Genomic DNA, 20,767 nt, shown 5'->3' on the forward strand with positions numbered 1-20,767 from the left:
CCCGATCCTGAACACAATTTCATCTTTTCTTTCTGCATTCCTTCCTATATTCTTGGTGTCCCCAATCAGTGACTCTCAGCGAAATGACTGAAGGAGTGTTTTTCGGACTCTCCACCTACTGTAAGACTCCATTGGAGAGTTCTCATTTTTATGTCATTTGAACTAGCCTTTGATAGCTGAAAGGACGGTGTACGTCCTTTCAAGATACCATGTGCCAAACGAAGCCCTTTTGGCAACTGCCATCATTATCTCCAGGCAGGCATTGCTGTTTGAAGGGTGACATCTCAGCCAGAAGGCAGAGGCTGAGCTCCTCTTGTTGCACCAGCTCCCAAAAGAAGCCAAGAAAGGGAGCTGGAACAACAAACCACCCCCATGCCCAGGAAAGCGTTCTTCATGACAGAAGGCTAGAAAATGACCCAACATCCTTGTGGCCCAGAACCACTCTAGAAAATCACTGTTCCATAAAAAAGAGAAACACATGGGAAGTTCCAAGGAGAGGCAATGCCCATGGCCAGTGTACTTGAGAGACGGCCTGACCGCTCCGGGGAAGACACGCACCGACGGAACCCCTTGGGAAACAGCAGTGATAGTCCTCACCGTCGTAAGGGTTTCCTCTGGGGACAACCTGCCCTGGGCACCACACGAGGGAGCAGACCGGCTTCTCTTCCTCTGCCCCCACACCATTCACTCATGAAGGCAGCTCAGGTGTTCTCATGCCCTGCCTGCCTGCCTGCCTGGCTCATCCGTGAGCTGTGACCACCTCCAGGGTAGGACTCCACCTTTTCCTCTCTGTGTACCGTGAATCTGCACACAGTGGGCTTTCAGAACCTTAGGAGACTTGAGCCATTCCCGCTCGAGCCAGAACCCTCCCCAGGAAGGAAAACAGCTGTGGAGTCATTTTGGCCCCAGCACTGGTTCCGAAAGCCTGGCGGCTCCTACAGCCTCTACGGTGTGAAGAGGGAGGTCCCTTTTGACAGAGCTTTCCGGCTCTCAGATCTAAGCTGTTGTTTCACTGTCAGCTGTGTCTCTTCCGTTGCAGCCAGGTGGGCCACGCTGCTCCAAAGGAGCTCACAAGCTGAGTTTCAAGGGAGGACAGGGATGGCTACAACGTGCTGCAAACTGAGTGAGGGTCCCCACAATCCTCAGCAAAGGTCTGTGGTGTGCAAGTGGGGAGTAGAGGGCCCCCAAGTTCCAAAGGAAGGGAGGTAGTCGGGAGCTAAAGCCCTTGGCTGCTGTGGTAGCAGCTGCAGATGGCAGCCCGTCCACAGTGCACTTCAAATGAGGTCATATGAGCGGGACTCTGGAAATGGCTCCGAAATCGAGAGAAAGGGGTCAGGGTATGTGGGAATCCGGCGGGGGTGGGGGGTGGATGAAGGAAGGTGTCCCTCCTCTCTCCAGTGCAATTTGGTTTGGTGAGTCTCAAAGCTACCAGATGGCACTTCCCAAGTCAGGCCCCCGCAGGAATCAGGGTGGGCTGCCTGCCTCGGGCCCTGCCACAGGGACAAGCCACACCAGTGGCCTCCCTGAGCTCCAATGGCCGGATCTGGGGGGTTCTGTCTGGGTGCACACCTCCTTGCTGTGGCCAAGTTCCCCCCTTCTCTGAGCACCAGCTTCATCCTCTCGAATGAGGACATCAATTGCTACCTTGGCACGTTACTCTCTTCATCCTGTGAAGACTCATTAGGCTTATCCTACAATTACTAGCTGGCCCGAAGAGATATCTCCTGAATCCAGCTTAAGCTGGAGTCTCCCAGGCTCATCTGGCATGTCTTCCCTGAAGTCTGCCAAAACCCACACCCTTGCATTTCCAGGGACTCCCCTTAGCCAGCTGGGCAGAAAACCCAGCATGCTTCAAACAAGCTGACAGACAAGCGGGAGAGGACTCACGGGCAGACGGCTTCCCTCAGGTCTCGGGTGGAGCTCTGGGACCACAGCAGCAACGGGCCATCCCAGCCCCTGGGCTCAGCAGCGCCCTCATTCTCAGGCCGGCGGCTCTGCCCTGAGGGGAGCAGGAACGTCACCAACTGCCGCAGGCGGACCTCAAGCCCCTCCCACTGCTGGAGCCTGACCTCCCCCGGCCCCACCCCTTCCCCTACCCCAGCAGGACGAGAGCTCGTCTTCCCCTGGCTTCCAACGTGAGGCCCGGCCCTGGGCCCCGATTGGGCACTGCCCCAGCCCGGAGCCAATCACAGTGGCCAGGGAGGTGGAACGCACCGATTGGCCAGGGCCAGGTCATGTGACCATACTCCCCAGGAAACTCAAAGATTACCAAGGTTCTCTAAGAAACCAATGAACAAAATTATCCACTAAAGGCAAACCATAATTTTTAATGAGGCCAATGTCACAGAAAAAAAAAATGCTCCACAATAAACTGCTCAAGGAAGCTACTAAATAAACTTTCAGAAAAGTTTAGTAGTTTTTTTTTTTTTTTAAATAGGGTGACGGAGAGCTATACCTTTCCCATCTATGTGAATTTAGGTTTAAACTAGATTTCCCTTGGCTATTATATAAGACAAAAAAACCCACATCACCCACTTTCACTCCCCCCCACCCCCAAAATGTGTTTTAATCTATTGAATTTTTGTGTCCTCAGTTGTGTCTGATTCACGGCAACTCACCAACTCTACACAGCCAGGCTCTTCCGTCCATGGAATTCAGGGCAATTTTTTCTGTCCCAGTAAATGCCCACCCTGGGTGATCCAAAGGCAAGGGCTCCGAGGCTCCTGAGAGACTAACTCCTTTCAGCTGAGCACAGAGCTGGCTCCTCACTGGGATGCCTGTGGCCTGGGGCTCCCAGAGGGGAGAGCAGCACTCGCCCCACCGTGTGGTCACTGCTGGAAGTGCAGGCTGCTCCTCACTCCCCCTTGACAGTGTCCCTGAGGGCAGAACAGTGTGAATCGAATCAAGGTGGAAATGCAAACTCCAATGCAACCAACCTTCCCACAAGATCTCCAAAACCACTCAGGAACAGGGAATTGGAAACTGCAGGGGATGACATGAATGGAGATGGAGACTTGACACCTTACACCGAGTTCACTTCCAGTTATCCCTAGACAAACTTTCCATGAAAACTTGTCACAAATCTAGAAGAACAATGAGCAGAAACCGGACACGTGCTTTGAGTCTTCACACACAAAACTAAAAGGCAGTCCACAAAAAAAACCCAGAGAATACAGTGGACTTTGCAAAATCAAAGATATCTACTGTGGGAAAGACCTCATTACAAAAGCAAAAGACAGGTCATACATCGCGAGACGAATGAGTGGAAACACAAAGCTTATCAAGGATGTGTCTCCAAACAGACAAAGAACGCCAACACAACAAGCCTGTGAAAACTAGGGAAAGGTCTGAAGGGACACCAGACGGAGGAAGACACACACAGAGTATCCCGGATGATGTCCAGCACTGAGGGCCTGAAGAAACAACAGTCTAGTTGCACCCCCTCAGGCCTGTGTGACCGTGGATGAGGCCTCTGTTTCCCGGTGGCTCTGAGACATGGACAGGGAGGAAGGGGAAGAGAAGTCACTTGCATTTCTAATACTCACAGCAAAGTCTTCCAATGAGAAGGGAATTATCACCCCCACTGACAATGCCATTCACTGAAGTGATATCCACGAGTCCATCTACCCCAGAAGGGAAGGATGGACCTGTTCTCACAAAACGGCGAGAGATGGAAGGAGGAAGATCAAGCCCACACCAATCACTGGAAAGAGAAGCTGTGCTCAGGGCTTGAAAGAATTCCTACTGGGAAAATCATGTCACAGCCCCACATGGCAATCCACAGCTTCCGTGCTATTCCTCCCAAAATGCCAATGCATTTTCGCACCGAACAAAGAATTGCAAAAGGGGTACGGAAACAGAAAAGAGCCTACATTGTCAATACAATCCGACGAAAAAGCCCCGATACGGACATCCAAGGTTGTGTGAAAGGAAATTAGACGACCAAACTAGGATCCTCAGGAGAGTATCGGAGAAGGCAATGGCGACCCACTCCAGTACTCTTGCCTGGAAAATGTCCTGGACGGAGGAGCCTGGTAGGCTACAGGCCATGGGGTCTTGCAGAGTCAGACACGACTGAAGTGACTTAGCCGCAGCAGCAGCAGCAGGACAGTATGCTATTGGGAATACAACAACACACACAGATCCAGATCGATGGAATAAAGTTGAGGGTCCAGAAACAAACCCCAGCATCCATGGTCAACTCATCTCTGACACAGACGGTGAGAATATCCAAATGGGAACAAGAAAGCCTCTTCAATCAATGTCCATGGGAAAACCAGACAGCTACATCTGAAGAACGCTATTGGGTTTGATCTCATACCACCTCAATATCGGGGAAAAACCTCACCCTAAAGACTGATGTCATGAGATAGCTAGAAAGAAGCGTAGGTCAAAGGCTCCTTAACATCAGAGTCTCCTTGCCATTTGCTGGGCGGAGGTCGAAATGGGTCTCTTCAAGTAAGGGAAAGAGGTAAACGAAGTACACCACTGGGTTTCCATCCAATGGAACCTATTCACAACAGAGAGGCTAAGCATTCACAAATGCAAAAGATAGGAAACGGAACACGAGAGACTCCTTGCAAGTGGTGTATCTGAGAAGGGGTTCATATGGAAAGAGACGAAGAATGCACAGCACTCAGATTCCAAGAAACACCACCACCACCCTTGACCCTTCCCCCATGACCAACTCTGACCTAAAGCCTTTCTCTCCCTCTAACCTATCCCTAAAACATAACCCTCATCTAATCATATACATGTGCATCCCTAGCATCCATCCATCCATCCACACACGAGAGAGAAAGAGGAAGACACAGACGGAATTGAGAAAGGAAAAGAGAGGGACACAGCCAGAGAGAGACACGGAACCAAAGAGAGGAAAGGAGTCGATGGTCCAGACTATTCCTCAATCTGTCTCGAAGGTAGAAGCAATGACAGCGCCCTTCCACCCCAGAAGGGGGAAAAGGACGGAAGGTTTGGAGAGGAAAAGACAAGAACGCAGGGAGCCATTAGAAGCTCAGCCACCCGCAGAAGCCGAGCTGGGACCCTTGAACAGAATCTCAATGGAAACAGAGGACCAGAAAGTTGGCTACTCTTTTCTATAAGAGAGGGAGACCTTCGAGTCTTCCTTTCGGTCCTCCAACTTGGATGCGGGGTCTCAAAACAGTCAGGAGGGGGAGTGCCTTTTCCTGGGTTCCACGGCGCATCCAGGCCTCGTTCTGCCCCATTCTGTGCTGTGTCAGCCCTGGATGGAATCTTTCTTTCTGAAGTCTCAGCGCACGAGCTCCACGTGATATCGGCCCCAGGTGGAAAGGCATGGAGCTGCTCGTAGGCCGACAGACCTAGGAAGCAGATGGGAGAATGACCCCCACTCTGCAGATGGAGAGACTGGGGCAACCCTGAGGGGCATATGCTTGTCCAGGGCCACACCACTTATGAGAAGAAGGAGCCTGGTCTGAGAGCAGCATGGTCCTCGGAGCTCAGGCCCTGGCTGAACCCAGGCCTCCCCAGGGCTGTGGGCTGGGCCGTGTGGGTGTCATTGTGCCTGCACATGGCCTAAGGGGGGTGGTCGAGCAGTCAGAAACCCAGAGATTCCCTTGGGAAGTTTTGAGGAAGGGACCTCAGCACGAACCCCAGGAAATGATGTCACCTGCCGGCAACAGAACCCAACAGAACCCGCAATCCGGGTATCCAGGCCTCCAGAGCGGAGAGGAGCCCCCAGCCAGATCACTTGCTGCCAAGATGTTCTGCTGTTTGCCCCTGCCCAGAGGCCGGGGCCTCAGGAGAGCTCACAGGCAGTGTGCGTGGGCACCCTGTCGACGTTGGCTCAGGACACCCCCGAGAGGCCTCTGGCCCTTTGCCCGGAGAAACAGAAAGGTAACACGGGGAGCCCCAGGCCGGGCCAGGCCACCTCTCCCATGCCACCCGGAAACACCGGGTCCTTTGCCTGTGTGTGGGGATGCGGGTTTCTCGGGCTGTGTCTCCCTCAAGGAAGCCCAGGCGGATGTGGGGTCAGAAGCCTGTGGACAAGTTGTGCCCACACCCCAGGGGAGAGCAGGCTGGGCGGGATGGGGAGAGTGTGGGCAGCGCCGACCGGCCAGGCTGACCTCACACCCTCAGATGGGTCTCTTTCCTCCCGGGTGGGGATCTGAGCAGACACACGTCTCTGACCCTTCTGGGAAGAGAAGTTCGAGCAGGCAGAAGCAGCGGCTCCACTGGCCAGGCCCAGCTCGGAAAACTCCCAGCATGGCTGGCTGACGGTCACTGTCGTTGCAGAGCTTCCCACGTGATGAGGCCGAGGACGGGGACACCCCATCCAGCTCCCAGAGGGAGGGGTCGGAGCACCACCCGCCCGCCCGTGAGGCCCAGTGCAGGCTCCAGGTCAGCGTGCCCACGGAGGCATCAGCCCCACCGGGGGAGACGCGGAGGTGGGGAAGGCCTGCTGCCGAGACACCGCCCAGGATACAGCCGGCGGCCCAGTCTGAGGCTTCCACGGAGCTCAGCACACCCGGCTCCGACCCAGAGTCCAGAGAACCCCGGCCTCTGAGGCACCAGGAGGACCTGGAGCCCAGCACGCCACAGCACAGAGGTGAGGACGCTGGGGCTGGTGCACGGGAGTGTGTGGGGAGGGGTGCTGAGCTACACAGGGACGAGTCCTCGAAAGCTGCTGCTGGGCCTGCAGCAAGCGCTGGCCTCACACCCCCCGCCCCCCATCTTGCACACTTCAGTCCCAAAAGACATCTGACGCTGGGTATTCTTTGGGAACCTCTTGGAAGGTTTCTGTCCCGGGGTACGCACATGCCAAGGCTGGCCTGTGGGCAAACTTTGCTTCTCCCCCAGCTCTAGCACTGGCCTCCAACTGGAACCAGGCTCCACTTCCCAGACCTGTCCCCACACAGGTGGTGGCTCCAGGTGCAGGACCCAGGGATCCACCGAGGGCAGATGGAGAAGCGAGACTTGCCCTCGCAGAGACACCAGGCCAGCTGGGTACTGGCCAGCACACCGGGCAGATCGGATCTCCGTGCCTGCAGGACCCCCAGCCCCAGGCACTGATGTCCCACCCCCTCAGCGAGAACCTCCACCTCCACGTGCACCTCTACCTGCTCGGGCTTTGGCAAGAGAACCCGAGGCAGAGGAAGAGTCACCGCCTCGGCAGGGAGAGCCTGCCCTGGCTCCCGCGCAACACCCAGACGCCCACGATGACTCACCCAGCCCTGCAGGGAGAAAGAGCCCCCGCTCTGGACAGAGACCCAGAGCCCTTACCGGAAACACCACGTCCAGGGGAGCGGTCGGCTCTGCAGCCTCCATCCCTGTCTGCTCACCGTGGATGCCGGCAACTCGGTCTGCCCCCAGGGGACATGGAGTTCCTTTCCCCTGAACTGCTTTGCATGTGGTTTGTTTCCACCTTTCTGGTGATGTTTTATTTTTTGTATGGTTTCCTGGATTTTTGTTGGTTAAGTTGGGATTAGTAAACTGTTTCATCATTGTTGCAATCTGGGAACACTGTTGTGTAACTCTGGTGATACTGTGTTACCATCACCACTTTGTAGTTTCAGACCCGTTCCATCTTTATGCCCCACCCCCCAACAAAGCCTGGATTCAAGGCAAGCACGCCCTGTTCATCCCTCCCCCCGATCCTGAACACAATTTCATCTTTTCTTTCTGCATTCCTTCCTATATTCTTGGTGTCCCCAATCAGTGACTCTCAGCGAAATGACTGAAGGAGTGTTTTTCGGACTCTCCACCTACTGTAAGACTCCATTGGAGAGTTCTCATTTTTATGTCATTTGAACTAGCCTTTGATAGCTGAAAGGACGGTGTACGTCCTTTCAAGATACCATGTGCCAAACGAAGCCCTTTTGGCAACTGCCATCATTATCTCCAGGCAGGCATTGCTGTTTGAAGGGTGACATCTCAGCCAGAAGGCAGAGGCTGAGCTCCTCTTGTTGCACCAGCTCCCAAAAGAAGCCAAGAAAGGGAGCTGGAACAACAAACCACCCCCATGCCCAGGAAAGCGTTCTTCATGACAGAAGGCTAGAAAATGACCCAACATCCTTGTGGCCCAGAACCACTCTAGAAAATCACTGTTCCATAAAAAAGAGAAACACATGGGAAGTTCCAAGGAGAGGCAATGCCCATGGCCAGTGTACTTGAGAGACGGCCTGACCGCTCCGGGGAAGACACGCACCGACGGAACCCCTTGGGAAACAGCAGTGATAGTCCTCACCGTCGTAAGGGTTTCCTCTGGGGACAACCTGCCCTGGGCACCACACGAGGGAGCAGACCGGCTTCTCTTCCTCTGCCCCCACACCATTCACTCATGAAGGCAGCTCAGGTGTTCTCATGCCCTGCCTGCCTGCCTGCCTGGCTCATCCGTGAGCTGTGACCACCTCCAGGGTAGGACTCCACCTTTTCCTCTCTGTGTACCGTGAATCTGCACACAGTGGGCTTTCAGAACCTTAGGAGACTTGAGCCATTCCCGCTCGAGCCAGAACCCTCCCCAGGAAGGAAAACAGCTGTGGAGTCATTTTGGCCCCAGCACTGGTTCCGAAAGCCTGGCGGCTCCTACAGCCTCTACGGTGTGAAGAGGGAGGTCCCTTTTGACAGAGCTTTCCGGCTCTCAGATCTAAGCTGTTGTTTCACTGTCAGCTGTGTCTCTTCCGTTGCAGCCAGGTGGGCCACGCTGCTCCAAAGGAGCTCACAAGCTGAGTTTCAAGGGAGGACAGGGATGGCTACAACGTGCTGCAAACTGAGTGAGGGTCCCCACAATCCTCAGCAAAGGTCTGTGGTGTGCAAGTGGGGAGTAGAGGGCCCCCAAGTTCCAAAGGAAGGGAGGTAGTCGGGAGCTAAAGCCCTTGGCTGCTGTGGTAGCAGCTGCAGATGGCAGCCCGTCCACAGTGCACTTCAAATGAGGTCATATGAGCGGGACTCTGGAAATGGCTCCGAAATCGAGAGAAAGGGGTCAGGGTATGTGGGAATCCGGCGGGGGTGGGGGGTGGATGAAGGAAGGTGTCCCTCCTCTCTCCAGTGCAATTTGGTTTGGTGAGTCTCAAAGCTACCAGATGGCACTTCCCAAGTCAGGCCCCCGCAGGAATCAGGGTGGGCTGCCTGCCTCGGGCCCTGCCACAGGGACAAGCCACACCAGTGGCCTCCCTGAGCTCCAATGGCCGGATCTGGGGGGTTCTGTCTGGGTGCACACCTCCTTGCTGTGGCCAAGTTCCCCCCTTCTCTGAGCACCAGCTTCATCCTCTCGAATGAGGACATCAATTGCTACCTTGGCACGTTACTCTCTTCATCCTGTGAAGACTCATTAGGCTTATCCTACAATTACTAGCTGGCCCGAAGAGATATCTCCTGAATCCAGCTTAAGCTGGAGTCTCCCAGGCTCATCTGGCATGTCTTCCCTGAAGTCTGCCAAAACCCACACCCTTGCATTTCCAGGGACTCCCCTTAGCCAGCTGGGCAGAAAACCCAGCATGCTTCAAACAAGCTGACAGACAAGCGGGAGAGGACTCACGGGCAGACGGCTTCCCTCAGGTCTCGGGTGGAGCTCTGGGACCACAGCAGCAACGGGCCATCCCAGCCCCTGGGCTCAGCAGCGCCCTCATTCTCAGGCCGGCGGCTCTGCCCTGAGGGGAGCAGGAACGTCACCAACTGCCGCAGGCGGACCTCAAGCCCCTCCCACTGCTGGAGCCTGACCTCCCCCGGCCCCACCCCTTCCCCTACCCCAGCAGGACGAGAGCTCGTCTTCCCCTGGCTTCCAACGTGAGGCCCGGCCCTGGGCCCCGATTGGGCACTGCCCCAGCCCGGAGCCAATCACAGTGGCCAGGGAGGTGGAACGCACCGATTGGCCAGGGCCAGGTCATGTGACCATACTCCCCAGGAAACTCAAAGATTACCAAGGTTCTCTAAGAAACCAATGAACAAAATTATCCACTAAAGGCAAACCATAATTTTTAATGAGGCCAATGTCACAGAAAAAAAAAATGCTCCACAATAAACTGCTCAAGGAAGCTACTAAATAAACTTTCAGAAAAGTTTAGTAGTTTTTTTTTTTTTTAAATAGGGTGACGGAGAGCTATACCTTTCCCATCTATGTGAATTTAGGTTTAAACTAGATTTCCCTTGGCTATTATATAAGACAAAAAAACCCACATCACCCACTTTCACTCCCCCCCACCCCCAAAATGTGTTTTAATCTATTGAATTTTTGTGTCCTCAGTTGTGTCTGATTCACGGCAACTCACCAACTCTACACAGCCAGGCTCTTCCGTCCATGGAATTCAGGGCAATTTTTTCTGTCCCAGTAAATGCCCACCCTGGGTGATCCAAAGGCAAGGGCTCCGAGGCTCCTGAGAGACTAACTCCTTTCAGCTGAGCACAGAGCTGGCTCCTCACTGGGATGCCTGTGGCCTGGGGCTCCCAGAGGGGAGAGCAGCACTCGCCCCACCGTGTGGTCACTGCTGGAAGTGCAGGCTGCTCCTCACTCCCCCTTGACAGTGTCCCTGAGGGCAGAACAGTGTGAATCGAATCAAGGTGGAAATGCAAACTCCAATGCAACCAACCTTCCCACAAGATCTCCAAAACCACTCAGGAACAGGGAATTGGAAACTGCAGGGGATGACATGAATGGAGATGGAGACTTGACACCTTACACCGAGTTCACTTCCAGTTATCCCTAGACAAACTTTCCATGAAAACTTGTCACAAATCTAGAAGAACAATGAGCAGAAACCGGACACGTGCTTTGAGTCTTCACACACAAAACTAAAAGGCAGTCCACAAAAAAAACCCAGAGAATACAGTGGACTTTGCAAAATCAAAGATATCTACTGTGGGAAAGACCTCATTACAAAAGCAAAAGACAGGTCATACATCGCGAGACGAATGAGTGGAAACACAAAGCTTATCAAGGATGTGTCTCCAAACAGACAAAGAACGCCAACACAACAAGCCTGTGAAAACTAGGGAAAGGTCTGAAGGGACACCAGACGGAGGAAGACACACACAGAGTATCCCGGATGATGTCCAGCACTGAGGGCCTGAAGAAACAACAGTCTAGTTGCACCCCCTCAGGCCTGTGTGACCGTGGATGAGGCCTCTGTTTCCCGGTGGCTCTGAGACATGGACAGGGAGGAAGGGGAAGAGAAGTCACTTGCATTTCTAATACTCACAGCAAAGTCTTCCAATGAGAAGGGAATTATCACCCCCACTGACAATGCCATTCACTGAAGTGATATCCACGAGTCCATCTACCCCAGAAGGGAAGGATGGACCTGTTCTCACAAAACGGCGAGAGATGGAAGGAGGAAGATCAAGCCCACACCAATCACTGGAAAGAGAAGCTGTGCTCAGGGCTTGAAAGAATTCCTACTGGGAAAATCATGTCACGGCCCCACATGGCAATCCACAGCTTCCGTGCTATTCCTCCCAAAATGCCAATGCATTTTCGCACCGAACAAAGAATTGCAAAAGGGGTACGGAAACAGAAAAGAGCCTACATTGTCAATACAATCCGACGAAAAAGCCCCGATACGGACATCCAAGGTTGTGTGAAAGGAAATTAGACGACCAAACTAGGATCCTCAGGAGAGTATCGGAGAAGGCAATGGCGACCCACTCCAGTACTCTTGCCTGGAAAATGTCCTGGACGGAGGAGCCTGGTAGGCTACAGGCCATGGGGTCTTGCAGAGTCAGACACGACTGAAGTGACTTAGCCGCAGCAGCAGCAGCAGGACAGTATGCTATTGGGAATACAACAACACACACAGATCCAGATCGATGGAATAAAGTTGAGGGTCCAGAAACAAACCCCAGCATCCATGGTCAACTCATCTCTGACACAGACGGTGAGAATATCCAAATGGGAACAAGAAAGCCTCTTCAATCAATGTCCATGGGAAAACCAGACAGCTACATCTGAAGAACGCTATTGGGTTTGATCTCATACCACCTCAATATCGGGGAAAAACCTCACCCTAAAGACTGATGTCATGAGATAGCTAGAAAGAAGCGTAGGTCAAAGGCTCCTTAACATCAGAGTCTCCTTGCCATTTGCTGGGCGGAGGTCGAAATGGGTCTCTTCAAGTAAGGGAAAGAGGTAAACGAAGTACACCACTGGGTTTCCATCCAATGGAACCTATTCACAACAGAGAGGCTAAGCATTCACAAATGCAAAAGATAGGAAACGGAACACGAGAGACTCCTTGCAAGTGGTGTATCTGAGAAGGGGTTCATATGGAAAGAGACGAAGAATGCACAGCACTCAGATTCCAAGAAACACCACCACCACCCTTGACCCTTCCCCCATGACCAACTCTGACCTAAAGCCTTTCTCTCCCTCTAACCTATCCCTAAAACATAACCCTCATCTAATCATATACATGTGCATCCCTAGCATCCATCCATCCATCCACACACGAGAGAGAAAGAGGAAGACACAGACGGAATTGAGAAAGGAAAAGAGAGGGACACAGCCAGAGAGAGACACGGAACCAAAGAGAGGAAAGGAGTCGATGGTCCAGACTATTCCTCAATCTGTCTCGAAGGTAGAAGCAATGACAGCGCCCTTCCACCCCAGAAGGGGGAAAAGGACGGAAGGTTTGGAGAGGAAAAGACAAGAACGCAGGGAGCCATTAGAAGCTCAGCCACCCGCAGAAGCCGAGCTGGGACCCTTGAACAGAATCTCAATGGAAACAGAGGACCAGAAAGTTGGCTACTCTTTTCTATAAGAGAGGGAGACCTTCGAGTCTTCCTTTCGGTCCTCCAACTTGGATGCGGGGTCTCAAAACAGTCAGGAGGGGGAGTGCCTTTTCCTGGGTTCCACGGCGCATCCAGGCCTCGTTCTGCCCCATTCTGTGCTGTGTCAGCCCTGGATGGAATCTTTCTTTCTGAAGTCTCAGCGCACGAGCTCCACGTGATATCGGCCCCAGGTGGAAAGGCATGGAGCTGCTCGTAGGCCGACAGACCTAGGAAGCAGATGGGAGAATGACCCCCACTCTGCAGATGGAGAGACTGGGGCAACCCTGAGGGGCATATGCTTGTCCAGGGCCACACCACTTATGAGAAGAAGGAGCCTGGTCTGAGAGCAGCATGGTCCTCGGAGCTCAGGCCCTGGCTGAACCCAGGCCTCCCCAGGGCTGTGGGCTGGGCCGTGTGGGTGTCATTGTGCCTGCACATGGCCTAAGGGGGGTGGTCGAGCAGTCAGAAACCCAGAGATTCCCTTGGGAAGTTTTGAGGAAGGGACCTCAGCACGAACCCCAGGAAATGATGTCACCTGCCGGCAACAGAACCCAACAGAACCCGCAATCCGGGTATCCAGGCCTCCAGAGCGGAGAGGAGCCCCCAGCCAGATCACTTGCTGCCAAGATGTTCTGCTGTTTGCCCCTGCCCAGAGGCCGGGGCCTCAGGAGAGCTCACAGGCAGTGTGCGTGGGCACCCTGTCGACGTTGGCTCAGGACACCCCCGAGAGGCCTCTGGCCCTTTGCCCGGAGAAACAGAAAGGTAACACGGGGAGCCCCAGGCCGGGCCAGGCCACCTCTCCCATGCCACCCGGAAACACCGGGTCCTTTGCCTGTGTGTGGGGATGCGGGTTTCTCGGGCTGTGTCTCCCTCAAGGAAGCCCAGGCGGATGTGGGGTCAGAAGCCTGTGGACAAGTTGTGCCCACACCCCAGGGGAGAGCAGGCTGGGCGGGATGGGGAGAGTGTGGGCAGCGCCGACCGGCCAGGCTGACCTCACACCCTCAGATGGGTCTCTTTCCTCCCGGGTGGGGATCTGAGCAGACACACGTCTCTGACCCTTCTGGGAAGAGAAGTTCGAGCAGGCAGAAGCAGCGGCTCCACTGGCCAGGCCCAGCTCGGAAAACTCCCAGCATGGCTGGCTGACGGTCACTGTCGTTGCAGAGCTTCCCACGTGATGAGGCCGAGGACGGGGACACCCCATCCAGCTCCCAGAGGGAGGGGTCGGAGCACCACCCGCCCGCCCGTGAGGCCCAGTGCAGGCTCCAGGTCAGCGTGCCCACGGAGGCATCAGCCCCACCGGGGGAGACGCGGAGGTGGGGAAGGCCTGCTGCCGAGACACCGCCCAGGATACAGCCGGCGGCCCAGTCTGAGGCTTCCACGGAGCTCAGCACACCCGGCTCCGACCCAGAGTCCAGAGAACCCCGGCCTCTGAGGCACCAGGAGGACCTGGAGCCCAGCACGCCACAGCACAGAGGTGAGGACGCTGGGGCTGGTGCACGGGAGTGTGTGGGGAGGGGTGCTGAGCTACACAGGGACGAGTCCTCGAAAGCTGCTGCTGGGCCTGCAGCAAGCGCTGGCCTCACACCCCCCGCCCCCCATCTTGCACACTTCAGTCCCAAAAGACATCTGACGCTGGGTATTCTTTGGGAACCTCTTGGAAGGTTTCTGTCCCGGGGTACGCACATGCCAAGGCTGGCCTGTGGGCAAACTTTGCTTCTCCCCCAGCTCTAGCACTGGCCTCCAACTGGAACCAGGCTCCACTTCCCAGACCTGTCCCCACACAGGTGGTGGCTCCAGGTGCAGGACCCAGGGATCCACCGAGGGCAGATGGAGAAGCGAGACTTGCCCTCGCAGAGACACCAGGCCAGCTGGGTACTGGCCAGCACACCGGGCAGATCGGATCTCCGTGCCTGCAGGACCCCCAGCCCCAGGCACTGATGTCCCACCCCCTCAGCGAGAACCTCCACCTCCACGTGCACCTCTACCTGCTCGGGCTTTGGCAAGAGAACCCGAGGCAGAGGAAGAGTCACCGCCTCGGCAGGGAGAGCCTGCCCTGGCTCCCGCGCAACACCCAGACGCCCACGATGACTCACCCAGCCCTGCAGGGAGAAAGAGCCCCCGCTCTGGACAGAGACCCAGAGCCCTTACCGGAAACACCACGTCCAGGGGAGCGGTCGGCTCTGCAGCCTCCATCCCTGTCTGCTCACCGTGGATGCCGGCAACTCGGTCTGCCCCCAGGGGACATGGAGTTCCTTTCCCCTGAACTGCTTTGCATGTGGTTTGTTTCCACCTTTCTGGTGATGTTTTATTTTTTGTATGGTTTCCTGGATTTTTGTTGGTTAAGTTGGGATTAGTAAACTGTTTCATCATTGTTGCAATCTGGGAACACTGTTGTGTAACTCTGGTGATACTGTGTTACCATCACCACTTTGTAGTTTCAGACCCGTTCCATCTTTATGCCCCACCCCCCAACAAAGCCTGGATTCAAGGCAAGCACGCCCTGTTCATCCCTCCCCCCGATCCTGAACACAATTTCATCTTTTCTTTCTGCATTCCTTCCTATATTCTTGGTGTCCCCAATCAGTGACTCTCAGCGAAATGACTGAAGGAGTGTTTTTCGGACTCTCCACCTACTGTAAGACTCCATTGGAGAGTTCTCATTTTTATGTCATTTGAACTAGCCTTTGATAGCTGAAAGGACGGTGTACGTCCTTTCAAGATACCATGTGCCAAACGAAGCCCTTTTGGCAACTGCCATCATTATCTCCAGGCAGGCATTGCTGTTTGAAGGGTGACATCTCAGCCAGAAGGCAGAGGCTGAGCTCCTCTTGTTGCACCAGCTCCCAAAAGAAGCCAAGAAAGGGAGCTGGAACAACAAACCACCCCCATGCCCAGGAAAGCGTTCTTCATGACAGAAGGCTAGAAAATGACCCAACATCCTTGTGGCCCAGAACCACTCTAGAAAATCACTGTTCCATAAAAAAGAGAAACACATGGGAAGTTCCAAGGAGAGGCAATGCCCATGGCCAGTGTACTTGAGAGACGGCCTGACCGCTCCGGGGAAGACACGCACCGACGGAACCCCTTGGGAAACAGCAGTGATAGTCCTCACCGTCGTAAGGGTTTCCTCTGGGGACAACCTGCCCTGGGCACCACACGAGGGAGCAGACCGGCTTCTCTTCCTCTGCCCCCACACCATTCACTCATGAAGGCAGCTCAGGTGTTCTCATGCCCTGCCTGCCTGCCTGCCTGGCTCATCCGTGAGCTGTGACCACCTCCAGGCTAGGACTCCACCTTTTCCTCTCTGTGTACCGTGAATCTGCACACAGTGGGCTTTCAGAACCTTAGGAGACTTGAGCCATTCCCGCTCGAGCCAGAACCCTCCCCAGGAAGGAAAACAGCTGTGGAGTCATTTTGGCCCCAGCACTGGTTCCGAAAGCCTGGCGGCTCCTACAGCCTCTACGGTGTGAAGAGGGAGGTCCCTTTTGACAGAGCTTTCCGGCTCTCAGATCTAAGCTGTTGTTTCACTGTCAGCTGTGTCTCTTCCGTTGCAGCCAGGTGGGCCACGCTGCTCCAAAGGAGCTCACAAGCTGAGTTTCAAGGGAGGACAGGGATGGCTACAACGTGCTGCAAACTGAGTGAGGGTCCCCACAATCCTCAGCAAAGGTCTGTGGTGTGCAAGTGGGGAGTAGAGGGCCCCCAAGTTCCAAAGGAAGGGAGGTAGTCGGGAGCTAAAGCCCTTGGCTGCTGTGGTAGCAGCTGCAGATGGCAGCCCGTCCACAGTGCACTTCAAATGAGGTCATATGAGCGGGACTCTGGAAATGGCTCCGAAATCGAGAGAAAGGGGTCAGGGTATGTGGGAATCCGGCGGGGGTGGGGGTGGATGAAGGAAGGTGTCCCTCCTCTCTCCAGTGCAATTTGGTTTGGTGAGTCTCAAAGCTACCAGATGGCACTTCCCAAGTCAGGCCCCCGCAGGAATCAGGGTGGGCTGCCTGCCTCGGGCCCTGCCACAGGGACAAGCCACACCAGTGGCCTCCCTGAGCTCCAATGGCCGGATCTGGGGGGTTCTGTCTGGGTGCACACCTCCTTGCTGTGGCCAAGTTCCCCCCTTCTCTGAGCACCAGCTTCATCCTCTCGAATGAGGACATCAATTGCTACCTTGGCACGTTACTCTCTTCATCCTGTGAAGACTCATTAGGCTTATCCTACAATTACTAGCTGGCCCGAAGAGATATCTCCTGAATCCAGCTTAAGCTGGAGTCTCCCAGGCTCATCTGGCATGTCTTCCCTGAAGTCTGCCAAAACCCACACCCTTGCATTTCCAGGGACTCCCCTTAGCCAGCTGGGCAGAAAACCCAGCATGCTTCAAACAAGCTGACAGACAAGCGGGAGAGGACTCACGGGCAGACGGCTTCCCTCAGGTCTCGGGTGGAGCTCTGGGACCACAGCAGCAACGGGCCATCCCAGCCCCTGGGCTCAGCAGCGCCCTCATTCTCAGGCCGGCGGCTCTGCCCTGAGGGGAGCAGGAACGTCACCAACTGCCGCAGGCGGACCTCAAGCCCCTCCCACTGCTGGAGCCTGACCTCCCCCGGCCCCACCCCTTCCCCTACCCCAGCAGGACGAGAGCTCGTCTTCCCCTGGCTTCCAACGTGAGGCCCGGCCCTGGGCCCCGATTGGGCACTGCCCCAGCCCGGAGCCAATCACAGTGGCCAGGGAGGTGGAACGCACCGATTGGCCAGGGCCAGGTCATGTGACCATACTCCCCAGGAAACTCAAAGATTACCAAGGTTCTCTAAGAAACCAATGAACAAAATTATCCACTAAAGGCAAACCATAATTTTTAATGAGGCCAATGTCACAGAAAAAAAAAATGCTCCACAATAAACTGCTCAAGGAAGCTACTAAATAAACTTTCAGAAAAGTTTAGTAGTTTTTTTTTTTTTTTTTAAATAGGGTGACGGAGAGCTATACCTTTCCCATCTATGTGAATTTAGGTTTAAACTAGATTTCCCTTGGCTATTATATAAGACAAAAAAACCCACATCACCCACTTTCACTCCCCCCCACCCCCAAAATGTGTTTTAATCTATTGAATTTTTGTGTCCTCAGTTGTGTCTGATTCACGGCAACTCACCAACTCTACACAGCCAGGCTCTTCCGTCCATGGAATTCAGGGCAATTTTTTCTGTCCCAGTAAATGCCCACCCTGGGTGATCCAAAGGCAAGGGCTCCGAGGCTCCTGAGAGACTAACTCCTTTCAGCTGAGCACAGAGCTGGCTCCTCACTGGGATGCCTGTGGCCTGGGGCTCCCAGAGGGGAGAGCAGCACTCGCCCCACCGTGTGGTCACTGCTGGAAGTGCAGGCTGCTCCTCACTCCCCCTTGACAGTGTCCCTGAGGGCAGAACAGTGTGAATCGAATCAAGGTGGAAATGCAAACTCCAATGCAACCAACCTTCCCACAAGATCTCCAAAACCACTCAGGAACAGGGAATTGGAAACTGCAGGGGATGACATGAATGGAGATGGAGACTTGACACCTTACACCGAGTTCACTTCCAGTTATCCCTAGACAAACTTTCCATGAAAACTTGTCACAAATCTAGAAGAACAATGAGCAGAAACCGGACACGTGCTTTGAGTCTTCACACACAAAACTAAAAGGCAGTCCACAAAAAAAACCCAGAGAATACAGTGGACTTTGCAAAATCAAAGATATCTACTGTGGGAAAGACCTCATGACAAAAGCAAAAGACAGGTCATACATCGCGAGACGAATGAGTGGAAACACAAAGCTTATCAAGGATGTGTCTCCAAACAGACAAAGAACGCCAACACAACAAGCCTGTGAAAACTAGGGAAAGGTCTGAAGGGACACCAGACGGAGGAAGACACACACAGAGTATCCCGGATGATGTCCAGCACTGAGGGCCTGAAGAAACAACAGTCTAGTTGCACCCCCTCAGGCCTGTGTGACCGTGGATGAGGCCTCTGTTTCCCGGTGGCTCTGAGACATGGACAGGGAGGAAGGGGAAGAGAAGTCACTTGCATTTCTAATACTCACAGCAAAGTCTTCCAATGAGAAGGGAATTATCACCCCCACTGACAATGCCATTCACTGAAGTGATATCCACGAGTCCATCTACCCCAGAAGGGAAGGATGGACCTGTTCTCACAAAACGGCGAGAGATGGAAGGAGGAAGATCAAGCCCACACCAATCACTGGAAAGAGAAGCTGTGCTCAGGGCTTGAAAGAATTCCTACTGGGAAAATCATGTCACAGCCCCACATGGCAATCCACAGCTTCCATGCTATTCCTCCCAAAATGCCAATGCATTTTCGCACCGAACAAAGAATTGCAAAAGGGGTACGGAAACAGAAAAGAGCCTACATTGTCAATACAATCCGACGAAAAAGCCCCGATACGGACATCCAAGGTTGTGTGAAAGGAAATTAGACGACCAAACTAGGATCCTCAGGAGAGTATCGGAGAAGGCAATGGCGACCCACTCCAGTACTCTTGCCTGGAAAATGTCCTGGACGGAGGAGCCTGGTAGGCTACAGGCCATGGGGTCTTGCAGAGTCAGACACGACTGAAGTGACTTAGCCGCAGCAGCAGCAGCAGGACAGTATGCTATTGGGAATACAACAACACACACAGATCCAGATCGATGGAATAAAGTTGAGGGTCCAGAAACAAACCCCAGCATCCATGGTCAACTCATCTCTGACACAGACGGTGAGAATATCCAAATGGGAACAAGAAAGCCTCTTCAATCAATGTCCATGGGAAAACCAGACAGCTACATCTGAAGAACGCTATTGGGTTTGATCTCATACCACCTCAATATCGGGGAAAAACCTCACCCTAAAGACTGATGTCATGAGATAGCTAGAAAGAAGCGTAGGTCAAAGGCTCCTTAACATCAGAGTCTCCTTGCCATTTGCTGGGCGGAGGTCGAAATGGGTCTCTTCAAGTAAGGGAAAGAGGTAAACGAAGTACACCACTGGGTTTCCATCCAATGGAACCTATTCACAACAGAGAGGCTAAGCATTCACAAATGCAAAAGATAGGAAACGGAACACGAGAGACTCCTTGCAAGTGGTGTATCTGAGAAGGGGTTCATATGGAAAGAGACGAAGAATGCACAGCACTCAGATTCCAAGAAACACCACCACCACCCTTGACCCTTCCCCCATGACCAACTCTGACCTAAAGCCTTTCTCTCCCTCTAACCTATCCCTAAAACATAACCCTCATCTAATCATATACATGTGCATCCCTAGCATCCATCCATCCATCCACACACGAGAGAGAAAGAGGAAGACACAGACGGAATTGAGAAAGGAAAAGAGAGGGACACAGCCAGAGAGAGACACGGAACCAAAGAGAGGAAAGGAGTCGATGGTCCAGACTATTCCTCAATCTGTCTCGAAGGTAGAAGCAATGACAGCGCCCTTCCACCCCAGAAGGGGGAAAAGGACGGAAGGTTTGGAGAGGAAAAGACAAGAACGCAGGGAGCCATTAGAAGCTCAGCCACCCGCAGAAGCCGAGCTGGGACCCTTGAACAGAATCTCAATGGAAACAGAGGACCAGAAAGTTGGCTACTCTTTTCTATAAGAGAGGGAGACCTTCGAGTCTTCCTTTCGGTCCTCCAACTTGGATGCGGGGTCTCAAAACAGTCAGGAGGGGGAGTGCCTTTTCCTGGGTTCCACGGCGCATCCAGGCCTCGTTCTGCCCCATTCTGTGCTGTGTCAGCCCTGGATGGAATCTTTCTTTCTGAAGTCTCAGCGCACAAGCTCCACGTGATATCGGCCCCAGGTGGAAAGGCATGGAGCTGCTCGTAGGCCGACAGACCTAGGAAGCAGATGGGAGAATGACCCCCACTCTGCAGATGGAGAGACTGGGGCAACCCTGAGGGGCATATGCTTGTCCAGGGCCACACCACTTATGAGAAGAAGGAGCCTGGTCTGAGAGCAGCATGGTCCTCGGAGCTCAGGCCCTGGCTGAACCCAGGCCTCCCCAGGGCTG

At 54.0% G+C, this 20,767-nt stretch overlaps 2 protein-coding genes and 1 long non-coding RNA gene across 3 annotated transcripts in view; 2 read left to right on the plus strand and 1 right to left on the minus strand.

Moving 5' to 3' along the window:
- The window catches only part of LOC145527614 (uncharacterized), a 43,397-nt gene extending 23,098 nt beyond the window's left edge, over positions 1-20,299 (minus strand). Inside the window, exons 1-8 of the long non-coding RNA XR_014069776.1 lie at positions 17,873-20,299; positions 13,731-17,251; positions 12,740-12,965; positions 10,245-10,502; positions 6,105-9,626; positions 5,114-5,339; positions 2,619-2,876; positions 1,888-1,999 (exon numbers count right to left, since the gene is read on the minus strand). This is a non-coding gene — a long non-coding RNA (uncharacterized LOC145527614). The remainder of the gene's footprint in view (positions 1-1,887; positions 2,000-2,618; positions 2,877-5,113; positions 5,340-6,104; positions 9,627-10,244; positions 10,503-12,739; positions 12,966-13,730; positions 17,252-17,872) is intronic.
- LOC145527567 (uncharacterized) lies at positions 4,174-7,490 on the plus strand. Its single transcript, XM_081545672.1, has 2 exons — positions 4,174-5,874; positions 6,274-7,490. The coding sequence occupies exons 1-2, from the start codon at positions 5,464-5,466 to the stop codon at positions 6,841-6,843; spliced, it is 981 nt and encodes a 326-aa protein (XP_081401798.1). The 5' UTR covers positions 4,174-5,463; the 3' UTR covers positions 6,844-7,490.
- On the plus strand, positions 13,331-15,116 carry LOC145527579 (uncharacterized). The gene is made up of 3 exons (XM_081545688.1): positions 13,331-13,500; positions 13,900-14,212; positions 14,523-15,116. Exons 1-3 carry the CDS (start codon positions 13,366-13,368, stop codon positions 14,999-15,001), a joined length of 927 nt encoding a protein of 308 aa, XP_081401814.1. The 5' UTR covers positions 13,331-13,365; the 3' UTR covers positions 15,002-15,116.
- Positions 20,300-20,767: the final 468 nt, after the last annotated feature.

The sequence above is a fragment of the Giraffa tippelskirchi genome, chromosome 11 (genome assembly GCF_054371585.1).
Source record: "Giraffa tippelskirchi isolate mGirTip1 chromosome 11, T2T-mGirTip1v1.2.pri, whole genome shotgun sequence".
Lineage (NCBI taxonomy): Eukaryota > Metazoa > Chordata > Mammalia > Artiodactyla > Giraffidae > Giraffa > Giraffa tippelskirchi.